The following is a 20,785-nucleotide window of genomic DNA, read 5'->3' as shown; positions in this document are numbered from 1 at the left end:
CTCAAGATCACACTGTGGGTTGTTGGGGGTAAGCTTGCCTTCCTGACTCTCAGCACGGATTATTCTAGATTGTGAGCTTTGAGGCAGAAGGCTGAGGCAGATCCTTCCCTGCAGCCGCACGGCCCAGACCTGGCTCTGAAACAGGTGCGGGGCTCCAGGGAATGACAGGTACTGCCTGAGCCCCAGAACAACCTCTCTGTCCTGTAGGTCTGGTTCCAGAACCGGAGGGCCAAGTGGAGGAAGAGGGAGCGTTTCGGACAGATGCAGCAGGTTCGAACCCACTTCTCCGCTGCCTACGAGCTGCCCCTCCTCACCCGGGCGGAGAACTATGCCCAGGTAAGTGCCAGCCCCGGGCTCAGGGAGTGGGCATCTCAGAGGAGGGCCTCAAATGGGACTCATCAAGCCGGGCGCAGGCGTGGGCCTGTTCACCCCAGAATGTGGGAGGCCTGGGCCGTTCCTGCCTACCTCACGTGCTGGCTCGGGCTTGGCTGGGCGTTAGGGATGGGCAGGCCGGGACGGAGAGGGTGGCTTTCTCCTCTGCCGCATTTGCCCCTTTTGCTGCGGGCATCGGAAGCGAGTCAAGGTGCCGACCAAGGCCTCTAGGCCAGTGGGAGACACTTGGAGCGTCTCCCAGGACAGCCAAGTCCAGAGAGCTGGGGGTCTTGAGGCAGGGCTGTGGTGAACATGGAGGTCTGAGTCCTGAGTGGGGCTGTCCTCCGGCCCCAGACCTTTCCCACTTCAGACAAGCCACGAGCTCTAAGCCTCAGTTTCTTCTGAAAATTGGACACGATGAAAGTACCCACCCAGCTCTTTTGTGAGGTTGTGGAAAGGCCGAAATGAGACAACACAGAAGTGCTTCAGGGATTAAACAGCCAGATAAAGGGCGCTGTGCACCCTCAGCTCTCCCAGCGGCTGTGTCGCATCCCGTCCTCCCCTCTGTCCCCTGCTATCAGCCTGTCTCCGCTCTAGTGGCCGCGGAGTCTCCAGTGCAATGCAGGGGTGAGAAGGAGTGTGAGCAGTGGCTGACACTGGGGCATCTGCAGAGATGTCTTTCTGGCCGGGTGCACTCATCACAGCCCACAGCCTGCCCGGCAGAGGGGACTGTTGCCTCCCTCAGGCCTCTTGGTGACTGTGGCAGCAGGGCCTCTGCCTTGAGCTCCAAGCCCGGCCCCACCCAGCAGTGAGCTGGTGGCGGTGGAGCAGGCCTTCCTGTTTCCTTTAAGACCCACTGTCCTGGAGCCCTGCTATCCCCCACCCAGCCTCTGGACGCCCCTCCCCGCCCCCCACCAGCTCTGCCCCTCCTCCTGCCAGGATTCATGTGGCAGGGGTCAGGGGTCAGGCCTGGGGTGAGGCTGAGGAATGTGGGGTGCTCCCCCCCCCACACACATGGGCCTCGCCCTCAGCTCCTGCTGCACACTTTCGTCTCTCCTGCTCTCTGTCCTGGGAGAACAGGCCCCTGGCTTGACTCCTGGGTCTGGATTTCCACTGCCTGAACTCCCTGCTGGAGCAGAGGCAGGGGTGGGGGGCAGGGGGAAGAGGACCAAGACAGGGCGGGTTCATCCCTCCCACCTGCAGCACCACATATCACACACCTCTTGACGGAGGGGAAGGGAAAGGCCCCTGATTGCCCATCGCTCCAGCCAGGAGCAATGTGGTCAGGCCAATGGGCCAGTGGTTCTTGTTGCCATGACAATGCCCCATGAGACTTGGGGACCGAGCTCCCCACTTCATTCGGCTTTCCAGTGCCTTCCCTGAGTAGACTACAAACATGGGCAGGAAGGAGAGCAGGCCAGCAGAAGCCGCTTGAGGGTTCCCTGTAACCCACGCGAGGGCTGAGAGGGCTTGTCTCCTCTGGTCCCACTCAGCCTGTCCCCACCCCCTGCAGCCCAGATCTGCCTCCAGTCCACCCCCGCGTGCTGCCTGAGCACCTCTCACACATGCGCGCGCGCGCGCGCGCGCACACACACACACACACACACACACACACACACCCTGGCCTGTGGGCACCCGGCCCGGCTCTATTTGTTCATGCACAGACACTCACTACGTCCTGAGGCAGCCCCTTCCTTCCTAAGTAAGTTCTGGAGCCTTGAGGACACAGCACTTGGAAGCTCAGCCACTGGTCTGGACACCGGGGAGAGGAGGCCCCACCGCCCAGCTCTGCCCCCACCATGCCACAGCCTGCCAGCCCGGAGCCCACCTTCCCAACACCAGAGCCCTCTGAGTTCAGGTTGGCTCCCGTTTCTCAGGTACCTGGGATGCCGCAGGCCTGGCGAGGAGTCACAGGGGAGGGGGACAGTCGCTGACCTCCAGGGGCCATGGAGGGAAAGACGAAGCCGGCCACTGCATCTCAAATTCGGAAGTCAGCTGGCTGAGGTGGGAGCTGCCCTCAGCGGCTTGGCCGTGCCCTAAAGGCAGCCCTGTGACTGGACCCTTGACCAAGTGTGAAGTTCAGTCCCGAAAACCACTTCTGTCTGCAGGGAGCGGAGGAGCCAAAGCACAGAACCCAAGCCCTTCCAGGTCCGGATGGCCATCAAGGTTTTGAGAGGCTCCCGGGTGAACACCCAAGCACGATTTCGTCATAACGATGGGCTTGTGAGCAGGGCGAGGTCGTCGGGGGAGTACGAGGCAGCACCCCTCCCCCGCCATGTGCCTGCCACCCCCACGCCTGCCCCTAACCCCAGCTGGCCTGTGACAGCTCTCCCTTCCCTCTCCCCAGATTCAGAACCCGTCCTGGATCGGCAACAATGGGGCTGCCTCACCGGTGCCAGCCTGTGTGGTCCCCTGTGACCCGGTACCTGCCTGTATGTCCCCTCACACCCACCCCCCTGGCTCCGGGGCCAGCGGTGTCACCGACTTCCTGAGCGTCTCCGGGGCTGGCAGTCACGTGGGCCAGACACACATGGGAGGCCTGTTCGGAGCGGCGGGCCTCAGCCCGGGCCTCAACGGCTACGAGCTCAACGGGGAGCCGGACCGCAAGACCTCGAGCATCGCAGCCCTGCGCATGAAGGCCAAGGAGCACAGTGCGGCCATCTCCTGGGCCACATGACAGGGCACCTCTCGGCCTGTCCCCACGCCCTCCCCCGCCTCGGGGCACTGGCCGCGCCCACGCTTCCCAGGCCCCCAGCCTCCCATTTGACTGTCCTCTTAGGAACCTGGCCTGGGCCAGGGGCCTGGCCCTCAGCACTTTCAGCCACCCCGAGTGTGAGGCCCCATGGACCGCTGGGAGGGGGGGGCAGCAGGTCCCACCTGCCTGGGCCCCGAGGTCGAGCCCCTGCTCCTGGCCGGGGGCAGTGGAGGAAGCCAGGTGCCCAAGTTTTGCAGCTTTGTGTCCATTATAAGCTGAAGACCCTTTCTCCCCACCCCTGCTCCCCTGCCCTGCCCGATTTGAGGGTTGAGTCAAGGCTAGGTTCCCATCCAGACCGAGCAATAGCCACGTGCAGTCATGTCCATCCTTCCCTCAGCCGTGTGGTCCCCTGGTCACTGGGCCAGTGAGTTTGTCTGAAGTCCGGAGTCCTGTTCTTCAGGGTCCTGCAGAATCGCCCTCCTGCCGCGCCCACCCCCCTTTCTCCTCTTAAAGCCCTGACCCCCTGGGCCCAAGGCACCCCCACCTCACCTCCACCCACCCTGGCTGTCTGCTGTGCTGGACTCACCTAAAGGGCTGGACAGAACAGGAGAGGAGCTGAAGGATCCTGCTGGCATCCAGCAGTGTTGGCGTCTGGGAGCGTGGAGAGCCCCGGAGGGGGCAGACTCGGGATCTCAGTGAACACTGCGAGGGGAGGACCCAGACCACCCACAGTACCCACGGTGCTGGAAGGAGAAAAGCTTCTAGAGAGAGGAAGAGCTGCAAGGAGGTGTCCGGGAAGGGACAGGGGCTCAGGCACTCACATCCGCTCTCCTGACCGCCCGATGCCCCACAACCCGCAGGATGACTGTTCCAGAGGGCAGGTCTAGGCAGCTTTGTTTTCTAGCCCACCAGGCCCCTCCTGGAGGACCTGGAGACGCCTGTCCCTTCCCCCACCCATTCTGGTCGCTTGCCAGGGCTGCTGAGCAGTGTCCTGGCGTGGAAGGACTTATACCTCGGAACACAGAGTAGGGCCTGGAGTCATGTTGGCAGAAGGGGTCGAGAGCAGCGTGCGGAATTAGCTAAAGGATGTGTGCTCATGCTCAGCCTCTCGGTCCCCACACTGCCTCAGGCTGCCTGTCCCCTGTCAGCCATCCCTGGAGCGGCACCCTACCTGCCCAGAGTCCCCCACAGTGGGTGGGGACCCCATGTTCTACCAGGCGAGGCCAGAGAGGGCCTGCTCTTGTACTTCGTCCCTAGGGAATCCGAAATCTCAGCCCCTCCCTCTCACCAGTCTCTAGAAGGGCTGGTGGGCGCCTCTCCTCTGGGTCACTTGCTCTGTCCTGGATGTGGGGGGCAGGATGCCGTCCAGAAGCCGTGTCCCTACCTGCAGGAAGGTGCTTCCTTCTGGGGAGGAAACTCCACACCTGCCTGACTGGAGACGAGCAGCTCGAGTTTTGGTACCAGATTCAGCTATCATCTAAGTTTGTGGTACCCAGTCCCTGTCCTCTGGGGCCACCCTTTAGAGCCCAAGAGGCCCCTCCAGTGAGTAGCCCCTGGGGACAAGTGCTCACCTTTCCTACCTTCTACTTTGATCCTGTCCGGGAGGAGGGTTAAGTCCAGTGGGCTTGAGGGCCTGTACACAGGACAGCCTCTTGGCTTGGGTGGAGGGTGAGATCCTCTCCCCTTGAGCTGCTCGAGGCTTAAAAGGCATCACGGTCCCCACCTCTGCCTTGTGCTCTCATCTGCCGTGGAAACAGGCCTGGGGAAGGATCTGGTTTTGGCCTCCCTTGGTAAGAGTCAGACCTCTTTGCGAACCATAGCCCTAACACTGATCTTCTAGAAGCGATCTTGGACATGAAGTTAAATGCTGGTTTTAAATGATCCATATAGCTGAGGATATTGGAATGACTCTTAGGGAGCCTTTTCCAGTTCTGAGGTTCACTGAAATAACTCAGGCTCCCCAAATCTAGGAAGGGAAAGGGAGAAACACTTAAGGCTGGGAATCATTCCCTGTCTTTCCCTTAAGGGCTCTGGTGGCTGGCAAGGACAAGGGAGGAACCCTTGTCATACCATGTTCTCACCCAGGAGGGGATCCACACAGAGCGATGGAGAACTGAGAGATCCTCAGAGGAGGAGGAGAGGGGGCTCTAGGCAGATTCTTCTGGAAGGGACCCCTGGTGCTCAATCCTTCTATCTGACTGCTTTCTGGCTGGGCTAGACCAAAGTCAGACAAATTTCAACCAAAAAGCTCAAGAAGAAAAAGCCTCTAATAGAGGGGAAGCCCTGTGGTTCTGGCTGCCCTTCCCACCCACACAGCCAAGTATTTATGATTAAAATGTCCATGTGAAATGTGCCTGTTCACCTCCCCACAGGTAGCTCCCTGCCCCAGGACCCCAGGGCCGGCCCAACGCTCTGAGAATCATAGGACCTGGAGCTGGGAGGGACATAAAGACCCTCTACTTAGTGTGCTCCCTTCCCAACGGAGAGGAGAAGGTCCTGGCCGTGGAGGGGGAGGGCCAAGTGGGGGGTGACTGTCCCGGGGAGCAGGGCACACGCGTGGCCTTAGCCTGCAGGGGGTGGCGCGGCCTCCCGCAGCCTCTCCGCTCCCTGCTGGCCGTCCTCCCTCTCCTCAGCCTTCCCTCTGCTGCTTTCCCAGTGGGCGGCGAGGCCCAGACATCCCAGGGCAGGAGGCGGCCCCGCGGCGGCCCCTGACAGGACTCCGCGAGCTTGGGGGGACCCTCGGGGACTGGCTGGCTGGCTTCCTCGGGCGCGAGGGCTCAGGCAGGTGGGCACAGAGGAGCGCCAGCCGGCTCTGGGGGTCACCGCGAAGCACATAAGCTGCAGGGGTGAGGCTTCCCTTTGGCTCCGGGCCTCAGGTCTCACAGAGCCAGAGATGCGAGCCCAAGGTGGCCTCCTCAACGCTGAGAGGGGCGTCTGGGCCCCCCTGGGAACAGGCCCAGGCAGCCGGGGCTTGACACGAAGGTGCTGCTACCGCCCTCAGCAGCCCTCTCAGCTCCCGGAGGGTGAGAGAGAAGCGGGCTCTGGGGGCACACGGCGAGGCTTGTCCCCCCCGTCCTCGATGGCACTGGCGGGACACGGACTTCGTAACCTTTCTTGAATCCTTTCAACTATACTTGATTCTCGGCTCTCGCTACCGCGCCTCCAGCTCGGGTAAGCAAGGTGGCAGGGTGGGTTCGAAGACACTGCAGGGGGAGGGGGGACAGCCGTCCCAAGATGGGTCCCCAGAGGCAATGGCCACATGGGGCCCAGCTCCAGGGCCCCCCTGCCCGCCCTGTTTTCGGCGGGGTAGCCAAGAGGAGCTTGTCCACGAAAGCTACCGTGTGTCTCGCTCAGGCAACCGTTCTCTCTCGGGGCCGGGTTGAGGGGACACCGTCAAGTAGGACACTCCGGGGCCTCTGGTCTGCTTGATGACCCTGTCAGGGCCAAAGGCAAACAAGACTAGCTGGGGGGTGATGGTTGCCAGGCTGGCCCCCAGGATAAGCATCAAGAGAAAAATAAGACCAGGAGAGCCCTACTTCCAAAGTCACAACAACCTCGCTCCCCCTCGCCGAGGCGGCCGCAGGGAGGAAAGGCCTTCTGGCCAGGCAAGCATGACCTAGTCCCGCCCTCCCCTCCTCCCCTTCACTCACACACATAGAGCTAGGCCTTTATACTACTGATTTTGAGGGACGGTGTTCAATGCCTAATGATCTGTTTGGATGTGCAGTGGTGGAAAAGAGCTGAGCGCTCCAAGGAACGGGAACCTCGGCCAACACTGACTGTTCTCATTGTAAGATATTTTAACCCTGTATAAACGCAACTTTTCCTTTAGCTTAATGGCCTGGGGTGGAATATTAAAAAATATATATTAAAGATACATTAAAAATTCAGAAAAAAATGTTTAAAAAAAATGAGGTCAGTTCCATAAAGTTTTACTGCCTTATAGCACCATGTAACGACATTATAGCAAACTATTAAAAGAATCATTTCTTGCCTTTTAAAGTAAGTTATTGCACTTACATCTTCTTGGGGGAGGGGAGGAATATTGACGAGAAGGGGACTAGGGCCTAGGCTTGGGGCCGAAAGGCTCAGCTGGCAAGCGCTGGGCGTTCTGGTGCACCCTTCGCTGGGCACAGCCCACACTGTGTGTTCGGTCGGTGTTTGCAATAAACTCCTTCTCCTTCCTCCTCTCAACTGGGACCTGTCTGTTTTGTTCCTGACTTGTGACAGATGAAATGTGATCAGAGGGGCCTCTGAAATCTCACATTAATTGAAGTCGGCAAAAAATACTAACAGTGCCCTTTTGAACTGCTGACACAGTACAGAATGGATTACCAGGGCTAGATTAACAACAGGTGGCCAGGGCTCCTGCACAGAGAGGGGGTGCTTGGCCAGCAAGGGTCGGGGACAGCCCCCCTTCATCTCAGTGGACCTGCCTGCACAGCAGGCAAGCTGGGGGGGAGGACATTGGGTGGGGGACGGGGACCCGAGTCCGCTTCTCGGGCAGCAGAAAGGGCCACCCCCCACCCCGTGCCACCCAAGGTCGTGGCTTGGGTGTGCGGAGCAGTGCCCATGCGCTGAGGTCCTCACAGTGGCCCAGCCGGCCCCTCGGTCCCTGAGCACTGCTCTGTATCTCCAGGGGCCGTTCTGAAAGCAGAGAGAGTTGGGATGTGGCGGTCCAGGACTGGGGAGACTGGCTGCTTGGCCCAGAGCACAGGATAGGCCTCCAGGAGAGGCAGGTCCCACTCCTGGCTCTACTCCTTAGTGGCTGAGGGAACTTGCAGGAGATGTAGCCAGATGATTTTTTTTAAAGCAAAGCTCTAGAAGCACATTATGAAACACGGAGGACCCAGGTTCTGCTATAGAATAAGGGCTTCCTTGCTTTCCGACTTGAAGGTGACTCAGAAGAGGCTGTTAGCCTCTGAGGGACGACGGTGTGGAGGGGGGTCAGCTCTAACGTCGGAGTGGGCAACAAGCTTGTCCCTGACCAGTTCGCTAGCGTGGGGGAGGACTCCATGGGTAGACTCTGTACGCCAACGTGGCACAGTGGCATCAAGGACAACGATCATCTGGCAGAGAAAGACCTCCCCCTCTGGGTACCAGCTGTGCGGCTACCATGAAGGCCCTTCCCATCCTCTCTTCTCGGCTTTTTAAGTGTGGCTTTCTTGGAGCCATAGCTCGGATTTGCTACCGGGGGTGAGTGCGGTCAGCATAGACCCAACCGGGTTTTAGGTTGGCCTGGGCTGGGCATTTGTTTTTAAGGAAGACACTTAAAGAAGACACCGGTTGCCTTTTCGGGCTCGCGGTCAGGGTGGCGTCCCCAGTCGCGGTCCAGTCGCCAGGCAGGAACTGAAGCAGAGAGGGAAACGCCATGTGCACGCGGTGCTGCCCACCTCATGGCCCGAGCACCCCAGCCTCCCAGAGTCCAGGTGAGTGCTAGGCCTAAGCGTGGGTGGCTGGACAGGGGCCCTGTCCCCGACCTCCCTCAAACAGGACTGTGGCTCAGCCCTCCTGGACCCCTCATTGTCCCCAGACCCTCTGCGGCCTTTCACTTGGCCACATTCCTAGATGTGCCATCTGTTTAGAGCGCCCGCCCCCGCTCCCCAGCCACAGGCACCAGGAGATCTCCTGTTAGTTCCCTAAGGCTTCCTCCAAACAGCAACACCCCCCGGAAGCTCTTCCCTAAGTCCAGGCCCCCACCCCTCCCTGCACCCGAGGTCGGCCGTCGGCCCCTCCGTGCCCCTGCAGAGCTGTTTCTAACGCTGTTTCAGCACGTAATCCGTACGCGTTGTCTGTGTACCTGGCTGACTGCCCATGTGCCTGAAAGGCTCCGAGGAGAGACAGGCTGGTTCTATTCACATCTGGATGTCTTGGGAAAGACTCTCTGGCTCATAAGGGGAAGGGGAAGGTCAGAGAAAGGATTCAGGTAGAGAGAGCTGGACGCTGACTCAGGTCACCAGGGATCAGCCTGGTGATCTCTTGAGAGAAAAGAGAACTCAAGAGCCTCCACCTGGCCGTGGGCCTTGTCCGCCCTGTTCCTCCAGGGGTCAAGGGCACTCGAGACCCGCCAAAGCCGGGACAGGAAGCCCGGCCTCTTTGTTTAGTGCTCCCGGGGTTGAGGCAGCACAAGGCCAGCTCCCCAGGATGGCCATAACCCAGGTGCTCCTCTCAGAACTCGTCTGCTGAGTCTGGGGATCAAACCCCACTTTCTCCAAGTCATCCCTAGACAGTCATCATGCCTCTGGGCCCTCCACATCGCCACCTGCCTCGGGGCGGTCTGCACACAGCCCCCGTGCCAATCCGGGGGCAACTCGTCCTGCCTTCAGTCCCTCACCAGCCCCACTGCCCCAGGTCTTGCTACAGGAAACAGGGCTGCCCTCAGGGCACTGGGAACTGGCCCCTCCTGGCCTGTTGATCAGTAGAAACAACCGTGGCCCCCCCGCCCCCGCATGTAGCTGCCTGGGAGTAGCCTTCCCCTCCATGGGCTCAGCTGCTCAGGAACAATAGGGCCTCCACAAACAGTCCGCTCCCCAAAATAGGGCCACTGCAGACTGTCTCCACGCTCAGAAGTGAGAAGACGCATGCCAGCCCCAGAGACAATGGGGTGTGAGAGTTGACATTTTCCCAGGAATTCTGTGATTCCAAACAGATTCTTTTCCCCAGCTCTACACAGACCAACAGGCTTGAGGAAGGCAAACTTCCGAAAAGGGGCTTCAGCTTATGACCATGTGCGCGCCATGTGTTAAGGTGTTGCCTTAAGTCATCGGGAGCAAACCCGCTGTGGGGCCTGCACGAGGTGTCCCCCCGGCGCAGGTCAGGGCCCACACACAGCCTCACGGAGGCTGTTTCTGCCCCCCGCCAGCCCCTCGGGGGAGTCCCCAGCCCCCTCCCCGCCCCTTCTCCGTCCTCTACCTACAGTGGAGCTCTGTGATGTTCAGGCCCCATGAGAAAGTCAGGAGCTCCTGTTGTGTGATGTGACGGCCCACCACTAGCTCGGAAAGAGAAGGAAAAGAAGGTGTGCACCTGTGAGCTGGCAGGACAAGGGAAGGGAGGAGAGCCGAGGCGACCAATGAAGGACGAAGGACAAAGTGGCCCGGATCTTCTCTCGGAGGCAGGTGTGGAGGGCAAGCTCCGCTGAGATTGGGCCACCTGTTAGCTCAGTCCCCGCAAGTCACCTCCGACTTTCCATTGCTTCATCTGTAAAATGGGGACGGCCAGCTCTCTCCCACTTCACTCACCAGGTTGTTACGACGTCCAAAAGCAGGACAGCATTTGAAACAAGTCTGGAGCTCGCTGAACAGGCAGGAGAAATCATGCACTCCGGTGTCCGAGAAGGCGCCACACTGGGAAGCCCTGAGGACCCCTGGTCTTGTACTTCTGGGACTGAAAAGGGGGTGCCGGCCAGTGATCTGGTGGGAGCAGCATAGGCGTGTGCTCGGGCTACCAGGACAAGACACCCACACACAGAGTGGCGTAAATGATGGTTATTTTCTCAGATGGTTCTGGAGGCGAGAAGCCCACAGATCAAGGTGTTGGCAGATTTGGTTTCCAGCGAGGCTTCGCTTCCTGGCTCGAAGCCGGTCACTTTGTCCCTGTGTGCTCCCACGGCTTTGTCTCTGTGCTCCTGCAGGAGTTCTGGTGTCTCCTCCTTTTCTTGGGAAGCCCCCCCCCCACCCTCACTTAGCCTTTATTACTTCCTTATAGGCCCCTTGTCCCAACCCAGTCACACTGGGGGAATCAGGGCTTCTGTCCATGGGCTTTGCAGGGGGATACAGTTCAGCCTAAAACAAGCAATGTGGCCGGTGTGTGACATAGGAGGGGACTCGCAGAAGCAGAAGTGCAATGCTCTTCCCCGTTCTCATGTCCCAGAGGCTCTCAGCAGGTCCTAGCAAGCTCCCAAACAGGCCTGGCGACATCTGGACTCCGTGCCTTGTCATTTCCTTCCTAGACCACCATAAAGTGGTCTGTGCCATAAAAAAAAAAAAAAAAAAAAAAAAAAAAAAAAAAAAAAAAAATGCCTGCCCCATCCCATCGCCAACGCTGACACCAGAGCGGCTACCAATGACCATCTCTGATCACATCCCAACGAGCATCTGGGAAGCCTCTGCATGGCCTACACAGACAGCTCAGCTCTTTCCTTTAGGCCTAAACTCCTGTCTGGCCTCATCTTTTCTAACACCCCGGCCTGGACTCAGAGTTCCTGCAAATCCAAGACTTCACCCTTTGCCATCTTTCTAAAAATCTTTAATCCCCATCCACTATCTCCCCCACCCCAGTCCCCTCCAGGAACCATCAGTGTGTTCTCTACAGTTAAGAGTCTGTTTCTTGGTTTGCCTCTCTTCCCCTTCCCCTTTGCTCATTTGTTTCTTAAATTCCACCTATGAGTGAAATCCTATAGTATTTGTCTTTCTCTTATTTCGCTAGCATTATACTCTCTAGCTTCATCCATTGGTTGCAAATGGCAAGACTTCACTCATTTTTATGGCTGAGTGATATCCCATTATGTATAAATACCACCTCTTCATTGTCCATTCCTCAGTCAGCGAACACTTGGGTTGCTTCCGTCGTAGTTTGGTTACTGTAGATAATGCTGCAATAAACATAGGGCTGCGTGTATCCCTTTGAAATAGTGTTCGTATTTGGGGGATAAATACCTAGTCGTGCCATTCCTCGATCATAGGGCAGTTTTATCTTTAATTTCTTGAGGAACCTCCATACTGTTTTCCGTAGTGGCTGCACCAGTTTGCAGTCCCACCAACAGTGCAAGAGCGTTCCTTTTTCTCCACATCCTCGCCAACACTTGTTTCTTAGGTCATTGATTTTAGCCATTCTGACAGGTGTGAGATGGTATCTTATCGTAGTTTTGATTTCCCTGATGATGAGTGATGTTGAGCATCTTTTCATGGGTCTGTTGTCCATCTGGATGTCTTCCTTGGAGAAATGTCTGTTCGTGTCTTCTGCACATTGTTTAATTGGATTATTTGTATTTTGGGTGTTGAGTTTGATAAGTTCTAGTATCTTGGATACTAGCCCTTTATCTGATACGTCATTTGCAAATATCTTCTCCCAATCGGTAGTGCCTTTTGGTTTTGTTGATTGTTTCCTTTGCTGTGCAGAAGCTTTTTATCTTGATATGGTCCCAATAGGCTTTTTTTTTTTTTTTTTGCTTTTATTTCCCTTAGCTCAGGTGACTTTATCTAGAAAACTGTTGCTATGACCAATGTCAGAGAGATTACTGCCTGTACTCTTCTAGGATTTTTATGGTTTCAGGTCTCACATTTAGGTCTTCAATCCGTCTGGAGTTTATTTTTGTGTATCGTGTAAGAAATCAGCCCAGTTTCATTCTTTAGCACGTGGCTGTCCAGCTTTTCCAACATCATTTTTGAAGAGACTAGACTGTCTTTTTCCTCTTGTATATTCTTTCCTTCCTTGTCAAAGATTAATTGACCATATGATTGTGGATTTATTTCAGCGTTTTCTATTCTGTTCCATTGATCTATGAGTTTATCTTTGTGCCAGTACCATACTATTTTGATTACTACAGCTTTTTCAAGATTGCTTTGGGGCATCTGGATGGCTCTGTGGGTTAAGTGTCTGCCTTTGGCTCAGGTCATGAACCCAGGGTCTGGGGATCAAGCCCCATGTTAGGCTCCCTGTTCAGCGGGGAGTCTGTTTCTCCCTCTCCCTATATCCCTCCCCTCACTAATGCTCTTGAACATACACACTCTTTCTCAAATAAAATCTTAAAAAATAATAATATTGCTTTGGATATTAGAGGTCTTTTTTGGTTCCATACAAATTTTAGGATTATTTGTTCTAGTTCTATGAAAAGTGCTATTGGTATTTTGATAGGGATTGCATTAAATCTGTAGATTGTTTCGGGTAGTATGGACATGTCAACGATATTAATTCTTCCAATCCATGAGCACACAGTATCAGGCCATTTTTTGTATATTCTTCAATTCCTTTCACTAATGTCTTGTAGTTTGCAATATGTGGGTCTCTCACTTTCTTGGATAAATTAATTCCTAGGTATTTTATTGGTTTTGGTGCAATTATAAACAGGACCATATTCTTAATTCCATCTTCTGCTGTTTCATTATTAGTGTGCCGGTATGCAACAGGTTTCTGTACATCGATTTTGTATCCTGCAATTTTACTGAACTCACTTATCAGTTCTAGTAGTCTTCTGGCAGAGTCTTTACAGTATTCTATATATGGTGTCATGTCATCTGCAAATAGTGAAAGTTTTATTCCTTCTTTACCAATTTGGATGCCTTTATTTCTTTATGCTGTCTGAGTGCTGTGCCTACAACTTGCAGTACTATGTTGAATAAAAAGGGTGAGATTGGACATACTTGTCTTGTTCCTGACCTTAGGGGAAAAGCTCTCAGTTTTTCCACCATTAAGTGTGATGTTGGCTATGGGTTTTTCATCTAAGGCTTTTATGACGTTGAGATATGTTCCCTTGACACCTGCTTTGCAGAGGGCTTTTACCATGAATGGATGTTGTACTTTGTGAAATGCTTTTTCTGCATCTATTGAAATGATCGTATGGTTTTTATCCTCTTCTGACATATCACATTAATTGCAAACACTGAACCCTCACCTTGCATCCTGGGAATAAGTCCTACTTGATCATGATGTATGATTTTTCTATACATGATGTTGTTGGATTCATTTCACTATGTTCATTTCAACATTCATTTGTTGAAGATTTTTGTATCACACTTCCTGTCTCCTTGTTTTCTCACTCTCCTCAGGTCAAAGTGCCTGCCCCAAGCTCTCCACACACCGCTGTCAACCTAGTGCCCATCTCCACCTATTAATTCTCCAGAACCACCTCGTGCCACCTCCTTCCCCAAGTCAGAAGTCATCACACTGTTCCTTCCATGGCGGGGAATGTGCCCCACCTACCCTTAATTATGCACTTATATGATATGTATTTAGTAATTCCATTATAAGCTTCTCAAAGGTGGAAATGGTATATTCTTCACCTGTTGGTCTATAGCACCTGGAAAAGCATCATAGCAAGCATCTGATGTTAGCTGGATGGCTGGCAAGTTGGCATTCCACATCAAGAACATACCAGAAAACACTAAATTAAAGCAATGGAACTGGAGGCTGCTTAGATCCTGAGGCCCTAAGAAAACGTCCAAGTTAAGACGAGAAAGGGATCCCAGTCCACGACAAAACCAAGGAGCTGTACAAGGTGACAGTATTTCATCACCACTTAAAAAATTATCTTTTTAAACAAATGTTTTTTTAGATTTTATTTATCTATTTGACAGAGATCACAAGTAGGCAAAGAGGCAGGCAGAGAGAGAGGAGGAAGGATGCTCCCCACAGAGCAGAGCGCCCAATGTGGGGCTTGATCTCAGGACCCTGGGACCACGACCTGAGCAGAAGGCAGAAGCTCTAACCCACTGAGCCACCCAGGCACCCCCAAAATAATCTTTATTGAGGTATAATTTACATAAAAATTTTAAGTGTAGATTCAGATGAGTTTGAACAAATGTATATGTACACACACGTAACCATCACCATATTCCCTTGATACCAAAAAGTTTCCCTGTGACTCATCCCAGTATATCCCCAGCCTTAGGCAACCACTGTTCTACTCTTTCTCTCTAGATGAGTTTTACCTGTTGTAAAGCTTCATCAAAGTTATGTGTATGTGTGTATGTATATCTCTGTGTGTATATGTATGTGTATACGTGTGTGTGTATGAATATGTATGATGTACAGTATGTACTCATTCGTGTCTGGCTTTTGTTCACCTATTTTGGAAAATCATCCATGTTGTGTGTCTCAATAGTTTGTTATTTTTATTGCTTATTTGTTATCCATTGTATGGATATACTACAAGTTGTCTCTCCACTTATCTTTTGAACCTTGGAGTTGTTTCCAGTTTTCAGCTATTCTGAACAAAGCTGCTATGGACATCTGTGTGCATGTCTTTGTGTTTTCTATGTTTCTTTAAAACATACATTATGGAGCGCCTGGGTAGCTCAGTTGTTAAGCATCTGCCTTTGGCTCAGGTCATGATCCCAGGGTCCTGGGATCAAGCCCACAACAAGCTCTCTGCTCAGCAGGAAGCCTGGTTCTCCCTATTCCACTCCCCCTGCTTGTGTTCCCTCTCTTGCTGTGTCTCTGTCAAATAAATAAAACCTTTCAAAAATTAAAAAATAAAAAAAAACATACATAATGCAAATTATACCTATTTATTCCTCTCCTAATTTTTGAAAAAGTTTATGTAAGATTGGTATTATTTCTTTCTTAATTGATAAAATTTGCCGGTAAAACTAAGTGGGTTTTCCTTTGAGGTAAGTTCTAAATTGTGGGTTTGATTGCTTTAACAGATACAAGATTATTCAGATTTTCTTTTTCTTTTTTTTTTTTTTAAAGATTTTATTTATTTATTTGACAGAGAGATCACAAGCAGGCAGAGAGGCAGGCAGAGAGAGAGGAGGAAGCAGGCTCCCCGCCGAGCAGAGAGCCCGATGCGGGGCTCGATCCCAGGACTCTGAGATCATGACCTGAGCTGAAGGCAGCGGCTTAACCCACTGAGCCACCCAGGCGCCCCTCAGATTTTCTTTTTCTTCTTGAGGCAGTTTTATCCCTTTGTGTCTTTCATGGATTGTGTCCATTTCACCCACATGGAAGAATTTATCAGTTTAAAGTTGTTCATATGTATTCCCCTTTTAATATTTTTAGAATCTGTCCTCATTTTGATTCCTGATACTGGTAATTTATAACTTCTTTTTTCTTTGAACACACTTCCTTACTGATTTTTTTTTTTTTCAAAGAACCAGTTTTTTTTTAATCATTTTTTTAAAATTTATTTCTCTCCATTCTTTGTCCATTTTCCATTTATTTCCACTCTTCCTTCTTCCTTCTACTTTGGACTTAATTTTTTCTTCTTTTTCAAGTTCCTTAAGGGTAGTTTCTGAAGTTTAGATAATTAATTTTAGTTCTTTTTTATTTTCTTAAAAATATTTTATTTATTTATTTGACAGAGATCACAAGTAGGCAGAGAGGCAGGCGGGGCGGGGGAAGCAGGCTCCCTGCTGAGCAGAGAGCCTGATGTAGGGGTTTATCACAAGACCCTGAGCTGAGGCAGAGGCTTAACACACTGAAGCACCCAGGCACCCCTAATTTTCATCTTTTTAAAAAAGATTTTATTTATTTATTTGAGAGAGACAGAGAGAGCGACGAGATAGCAAGAGAGAGCATAAGTGTTGGGGGGCAGATAAGCAAGCTCCCTGCTGGGACCCTGGGATCACAACCTGAGCTGAAGGCAGACACTTAACTGACTGAGCCACCCAGACACCCCTATTTTTACTTTCTTTAAAATTTTATTTAAGTCACCGCTACACCCAGCGTGGGGCTTGAACTCACCACCCTGAGATCAAGAGTCACAAGCTCTTCCAACTGAACCAGCCAGGTAACCTCATTTGAGTTCTTTTCTAACATAAGCACTTCAAGCTATAGATCTCCTAATACTCTATCCCATACTGTGATACACTGTGTTTTCATTTAGCCCCAAATATTTCTAATTTCCTTTGTGTCTTTATGAACCCAAGCATTATTTAGAAATACATTAAATTCTACCTATTGGGGACTTCAACAAATATGTTATTAATTTAATTCCATTGTGAACAGAAAACATAGTTTTTGTTTTGGTTTCCTCAAAAATTACTGAGAGTTATTTTATGGTGTGATGCATTTGTGGTGCACGTTGCATATATACTTGGGGAAAATGTGTATTCATTTATTAGTGAATGAAGTGTTCTATAACTGTCAATTAAGCTAAGACAGTTGATAGTATTATTCAAGTTATCTGTATCTTTCTGACTTTTCTATCAACTTGTTCTATCAGTTACTAAGAGACTGGGGTGCGTGGGTGGCTCAGTTGGTTAAGCATCTATCTTTGGCTCGGGTCATGATCTCAGGGTCCAGGATCAAGCCCCACATCAGGCTCCCTGCTCAGTGAGAAGTCTGCTTCTCCCTCAACCTCTCCCCACCCCCACTGGTTTGTGCTCTTTCTAATAAATAGATAAAATATTTTAAAAATTACTAAGAGAAGAATGTTAAAACATCCAAATATAATTGTAGATGTTCTTATTCACTTTCAGTTGTTAGTTTTTCCTTTAAATAATTTGAAGCATCATTACTCAGTGCCTAATTTAGGGATACTTGTTTTGTCTTTTTGATGAATTGATTCCTTTCTAATACAAAAAATTCCTTTCTCCCTAGCAATATTCCTGTTTTGAATTTTGCCCCTTATTGATATAATCATCCCTACTTTCTTCATGATTCACAATTGTGTAGTATACTCTACCTGTATTTTATAGTGTTTTCCTTATAGATAGCATTTAATTGCTCTTGCTGTTTAATTCAGAATGATAATCTCTACCCTTTACCTAGAATGTTTAGACCATTTATATTTAATGCAATTACTGACATATTTGGGTTTAAGTCTACTCCTTTTTTTTATTTGTCCTGTCTTTGTTTACATTATTCTTTTTGTCTTTTTGATTCATATATTTCTGGTGTTCCACCAATATTGGCCTATTAGCTATGCCTCTTGTAAAGGTTTTTAGTAGTTGCTCTAGGGCTTAAAATGTGCATCTTTAATTTATCACAGTCTATCTCACAGATACCTTCCCAGCTTTCTTCCTAACTCACCAGCAACAACTTTTCAGTGTCCTTTTCTGGTTTTCTGGGGTTTGTTGTTTGTTTGTTTGCTTTCCCCTCTATAAATATTAGAGTAGGCCTAGTAATCAGGTGCTAGTCCATTTCTCTTCTCAATCTATACTGACTCTCTGGGCAATCTCATCTAGTCTAGGGGTTTTAATTCACATCTACATATTGAGTCCTAACTTTTCCCCTGAGCTCTAGATATCTAAGTGCTTAAATGATATTCCCACTTAGATGTCCAAAAGGTATCTCAAACTTAGCATACCTGAAGTAAGGCACTTGATTTTCACTCTCGACACTTGACTGCTTTCATCCCTGCAGTCGACATATTCCAGTTAATGGTACCACTCACTCTGTTACTCAGGACAAAAACCTAGACGGTGGCTGTGAATCCTCCATTGTTTTCTCCTACATTCATCAAGAAGCCCAGTAAGACTGTATTCCCAGTATAACTTCTTACTACCTCTGCTACTACTGTCCAAGTCTAACTAAGCCACCATCTCTCACTTGGGCTCCTAAAACAGCTTTCTAAGTGTTTTCCTTTGCTTAATTCTTGCTCCATGTAGCCTACTCACTGCACAGTAGCTGAAATGATCTTTTAGAAAAATACCATTCAGATATCACTGCTTTGCTTAAAACCTTCCAGTGTCTTCCCATCACACACAATAAAAATCCAGAATCCTTTTGGCCTACATGGCCTGCAATTTGGCTCTGGCCTACTTTTCTGGTGTGATCTCTACCATGCTCTCCACACTAAATACATGGCATTCTTGCTGTTCTTAAAACAAGCTGAGCTTGTTCCTGCCTGAGGACCTTTGTGCTAGCTGTTCCCCCTGCCTGGTACCCTCATGGTTCACTCCTTCTCAACATTTACATCTATGCTTAAATGTCACTCTGACCAACCCATCTAAGATACCTCCTCATGCCCCAGCCATGATCTCCCCTTACTCTGCTTTATTTTCTTCACATTTATTGCCATTTGAAATTATATTCATTTACTTGTTTTGGTTGTCTTCCTTTTTAGAATGTAATCTTTTAGATGAAAGTGGGCATTTTGTTCTGATCCATGTAGCATCCTCACATGAACAGTACCTGGTATACAGTAAGTGCTCAATCAGTGGGCTTGACTGGATGAATCCTTATTCATCCTTATTCATCCTTATCCTTATTCAAAATAAGGCTTCTTATTTTCTTTTTTAAGATTTTATTTATTTATTTGACAGAGACAGAGAGATCACAAGTAGTCATAGAGGCAGGCAGAGAGAGAGGAGGAAGCAGGCTCCCTGCAGAGCAGAGAGCCCGATGCAGGGCTCGATCCCAGGACCCTGAGATCATGACCTGAGTTGAAGGCAGAGGCTTTAACCCACTGAGCCACCCAGGCGCCCCAGGCTTATTTTTTAAAGGAAAAGAACATTTAGGAGTCAGTAGACTAGAAACATCTGAGTGAAAATTTACTGTTTCTTGGTCCCTTCTCTGAAAGTGAATTAAATCTCGTTGTCAGGCACAATTCTCTTCATTAACAGACTTCAGGTTCAGGTTGTGTCTACAGGAAGATCTCTCTATTGACTTGCCAGGCTCATCCTTCCTGAGTAGTTGATGTTCTTCAATCCAAGCTCTGATAGACAAGGCTGTGTCCTGGCCATAGTCTCACCAGGTACCTGTGATGTGGTGTCAAGCCCTGAAGGAGGCAGAAGCCACTCCTCAGGAAGTCCTAAATCAGAACACTTCCTAGTTCTCAGACCTAGACACAGCCTGTAATATACTGCACTGGGCTGAGAGATGTTTCCTTTCTATTCCGACACTTGTCCCTAAGTCACCCTCTCCAGTGAGATGCTGTAGCCATGGGACTAAATGGAGCATCAATCTGATATTCATGGATATTCATTCTTATAACTTCTGAAGAAAAGCCAAGACACAACTGGCAACTGGAAGAGAGGTTTAAAAATCCCTTGCAGCTCCCAAGAACTGGGGAAGATGGAGTTGATGGAATCCTCATTTGGCCAAGTTGTCAATACATTGAATCAAACTGGTGATAAGAACAAAGCTGTTACAGGAGAAGTTATTGGGACTATATCCAGAGAACAAGAACAGAGACTGGGCACAGGGTAGGCAGAAGGGAGGGGATGAAGGTAAACCCTTCAGGGTCTACTGGAGAAAGACTATTGGAAATCCTATAGGAGCTGCTGCCACCAATGCACAATTTTTGTTAATTACCTCAATTGTGGCTGTTATCCCCTTAATGAGAAACACAACTTTACTTCTAAGCAGGCACTGAGGCTGGCAGAAAGCTGAAACCTGAAAATCAGCAGATACATGGCTGCATACAGACCTTACTATTGAAATTAAGCCACATCCAAAACACAGGGGGTAGGACTCCAAATAGCTTCAGACAGCAGCCAGCCACGCAGGGCCCTCCCCAGGCACCGGATGGACGCTCTCTGGACTCGTCAAGAGGCCCAGATCCCAAGTGCTCATTTCAATAACATAAGAAAATAAACATGGGGCTTATTTATAGCACAGGAAAGGGACTGGGGCAAAAGAACCACTCATTTGGTAATCCACCCTGACGGGGCCAGATAGGATCCAGACCCCCAAGCTCTCTGGTAACAGGGTGAGCAGAAATAGGGGCCGGAAGAGGGCTGGCTGCCAGCATCACCAGGTACAACCTCGTAAAGGCCCTGGTTAAGAGAAGGAGAAAAGATCTCATACTCAGACATCATTCCATCTCACCATCCTGGGTCCAAGTGCTCTTGCTACGTCCAGTTTCTTGTTGAAGAAACTAAGGCGTGGGAGTGGACTCTCTCAAGGCCAAGGAAGGCTCAGGATTCAACTCAAGGAACGGTGCTATGAGAAGAGGAAACGAAAACATCCTTGCATCTTCCAGGCACCGGAGGAAATAGTGTTAACAGATTTTTCACTTACAGCTGTGGCTAAAAAGTATGTGCAGAGTCCTCGGCCACTAACGTGCTCCCAGCATCTCACACAGCTTGAGAATGCCCACGAGAACTCGAGCGC

At 50.7% G+C, this 20,785-nt stretch overlaps 1 protein-coding gene across 1 annotated transcript in view; it reads left to right on the top strand.

Annotated features, from left to right (window-relative positions):
• Positions 1–3,545, top strand: part of ALX4 (ALX homeobox 4) — a 40,093-nt gene extending 36,548 nt beyond the window's left edge. The window contains exons 3-4 of the mRNA XM_047692447.1: positions 208–336; positions 2,720–3,545. Of these exons, the coding sequence (XP_047548403.1) occupies positions 208–336; positions 2,720–3,049 (459 nt within the window). The 3' untranslated portion in view covers positions 3,050–3,545. The remainder of the gene's footprint in view (positions 1–207; positions 337–2,719) is intronic.
• Positions 3,546–20,785: the final 17,240 nt, after the last annotated feature.

Source organism: Lutra lutra, chromosome 10 (genome assembly GCF_902655055.1).
Source record: "Lutra lutra chromosome 10, mLutLut1.2, whole genome shotgun sequence".
Classification (NCBI taxonomy): Eukaryota; Metazoa; Chordata; class Mammalia; order Carnivora; family Mustelidae; genus Lutra; species Lutra lutra.
The sequence above is the reverse complement of the archived record's forward strand: the minus strand, read 5'-3'. Positions and strand labels throughout refer to the sequence as shown.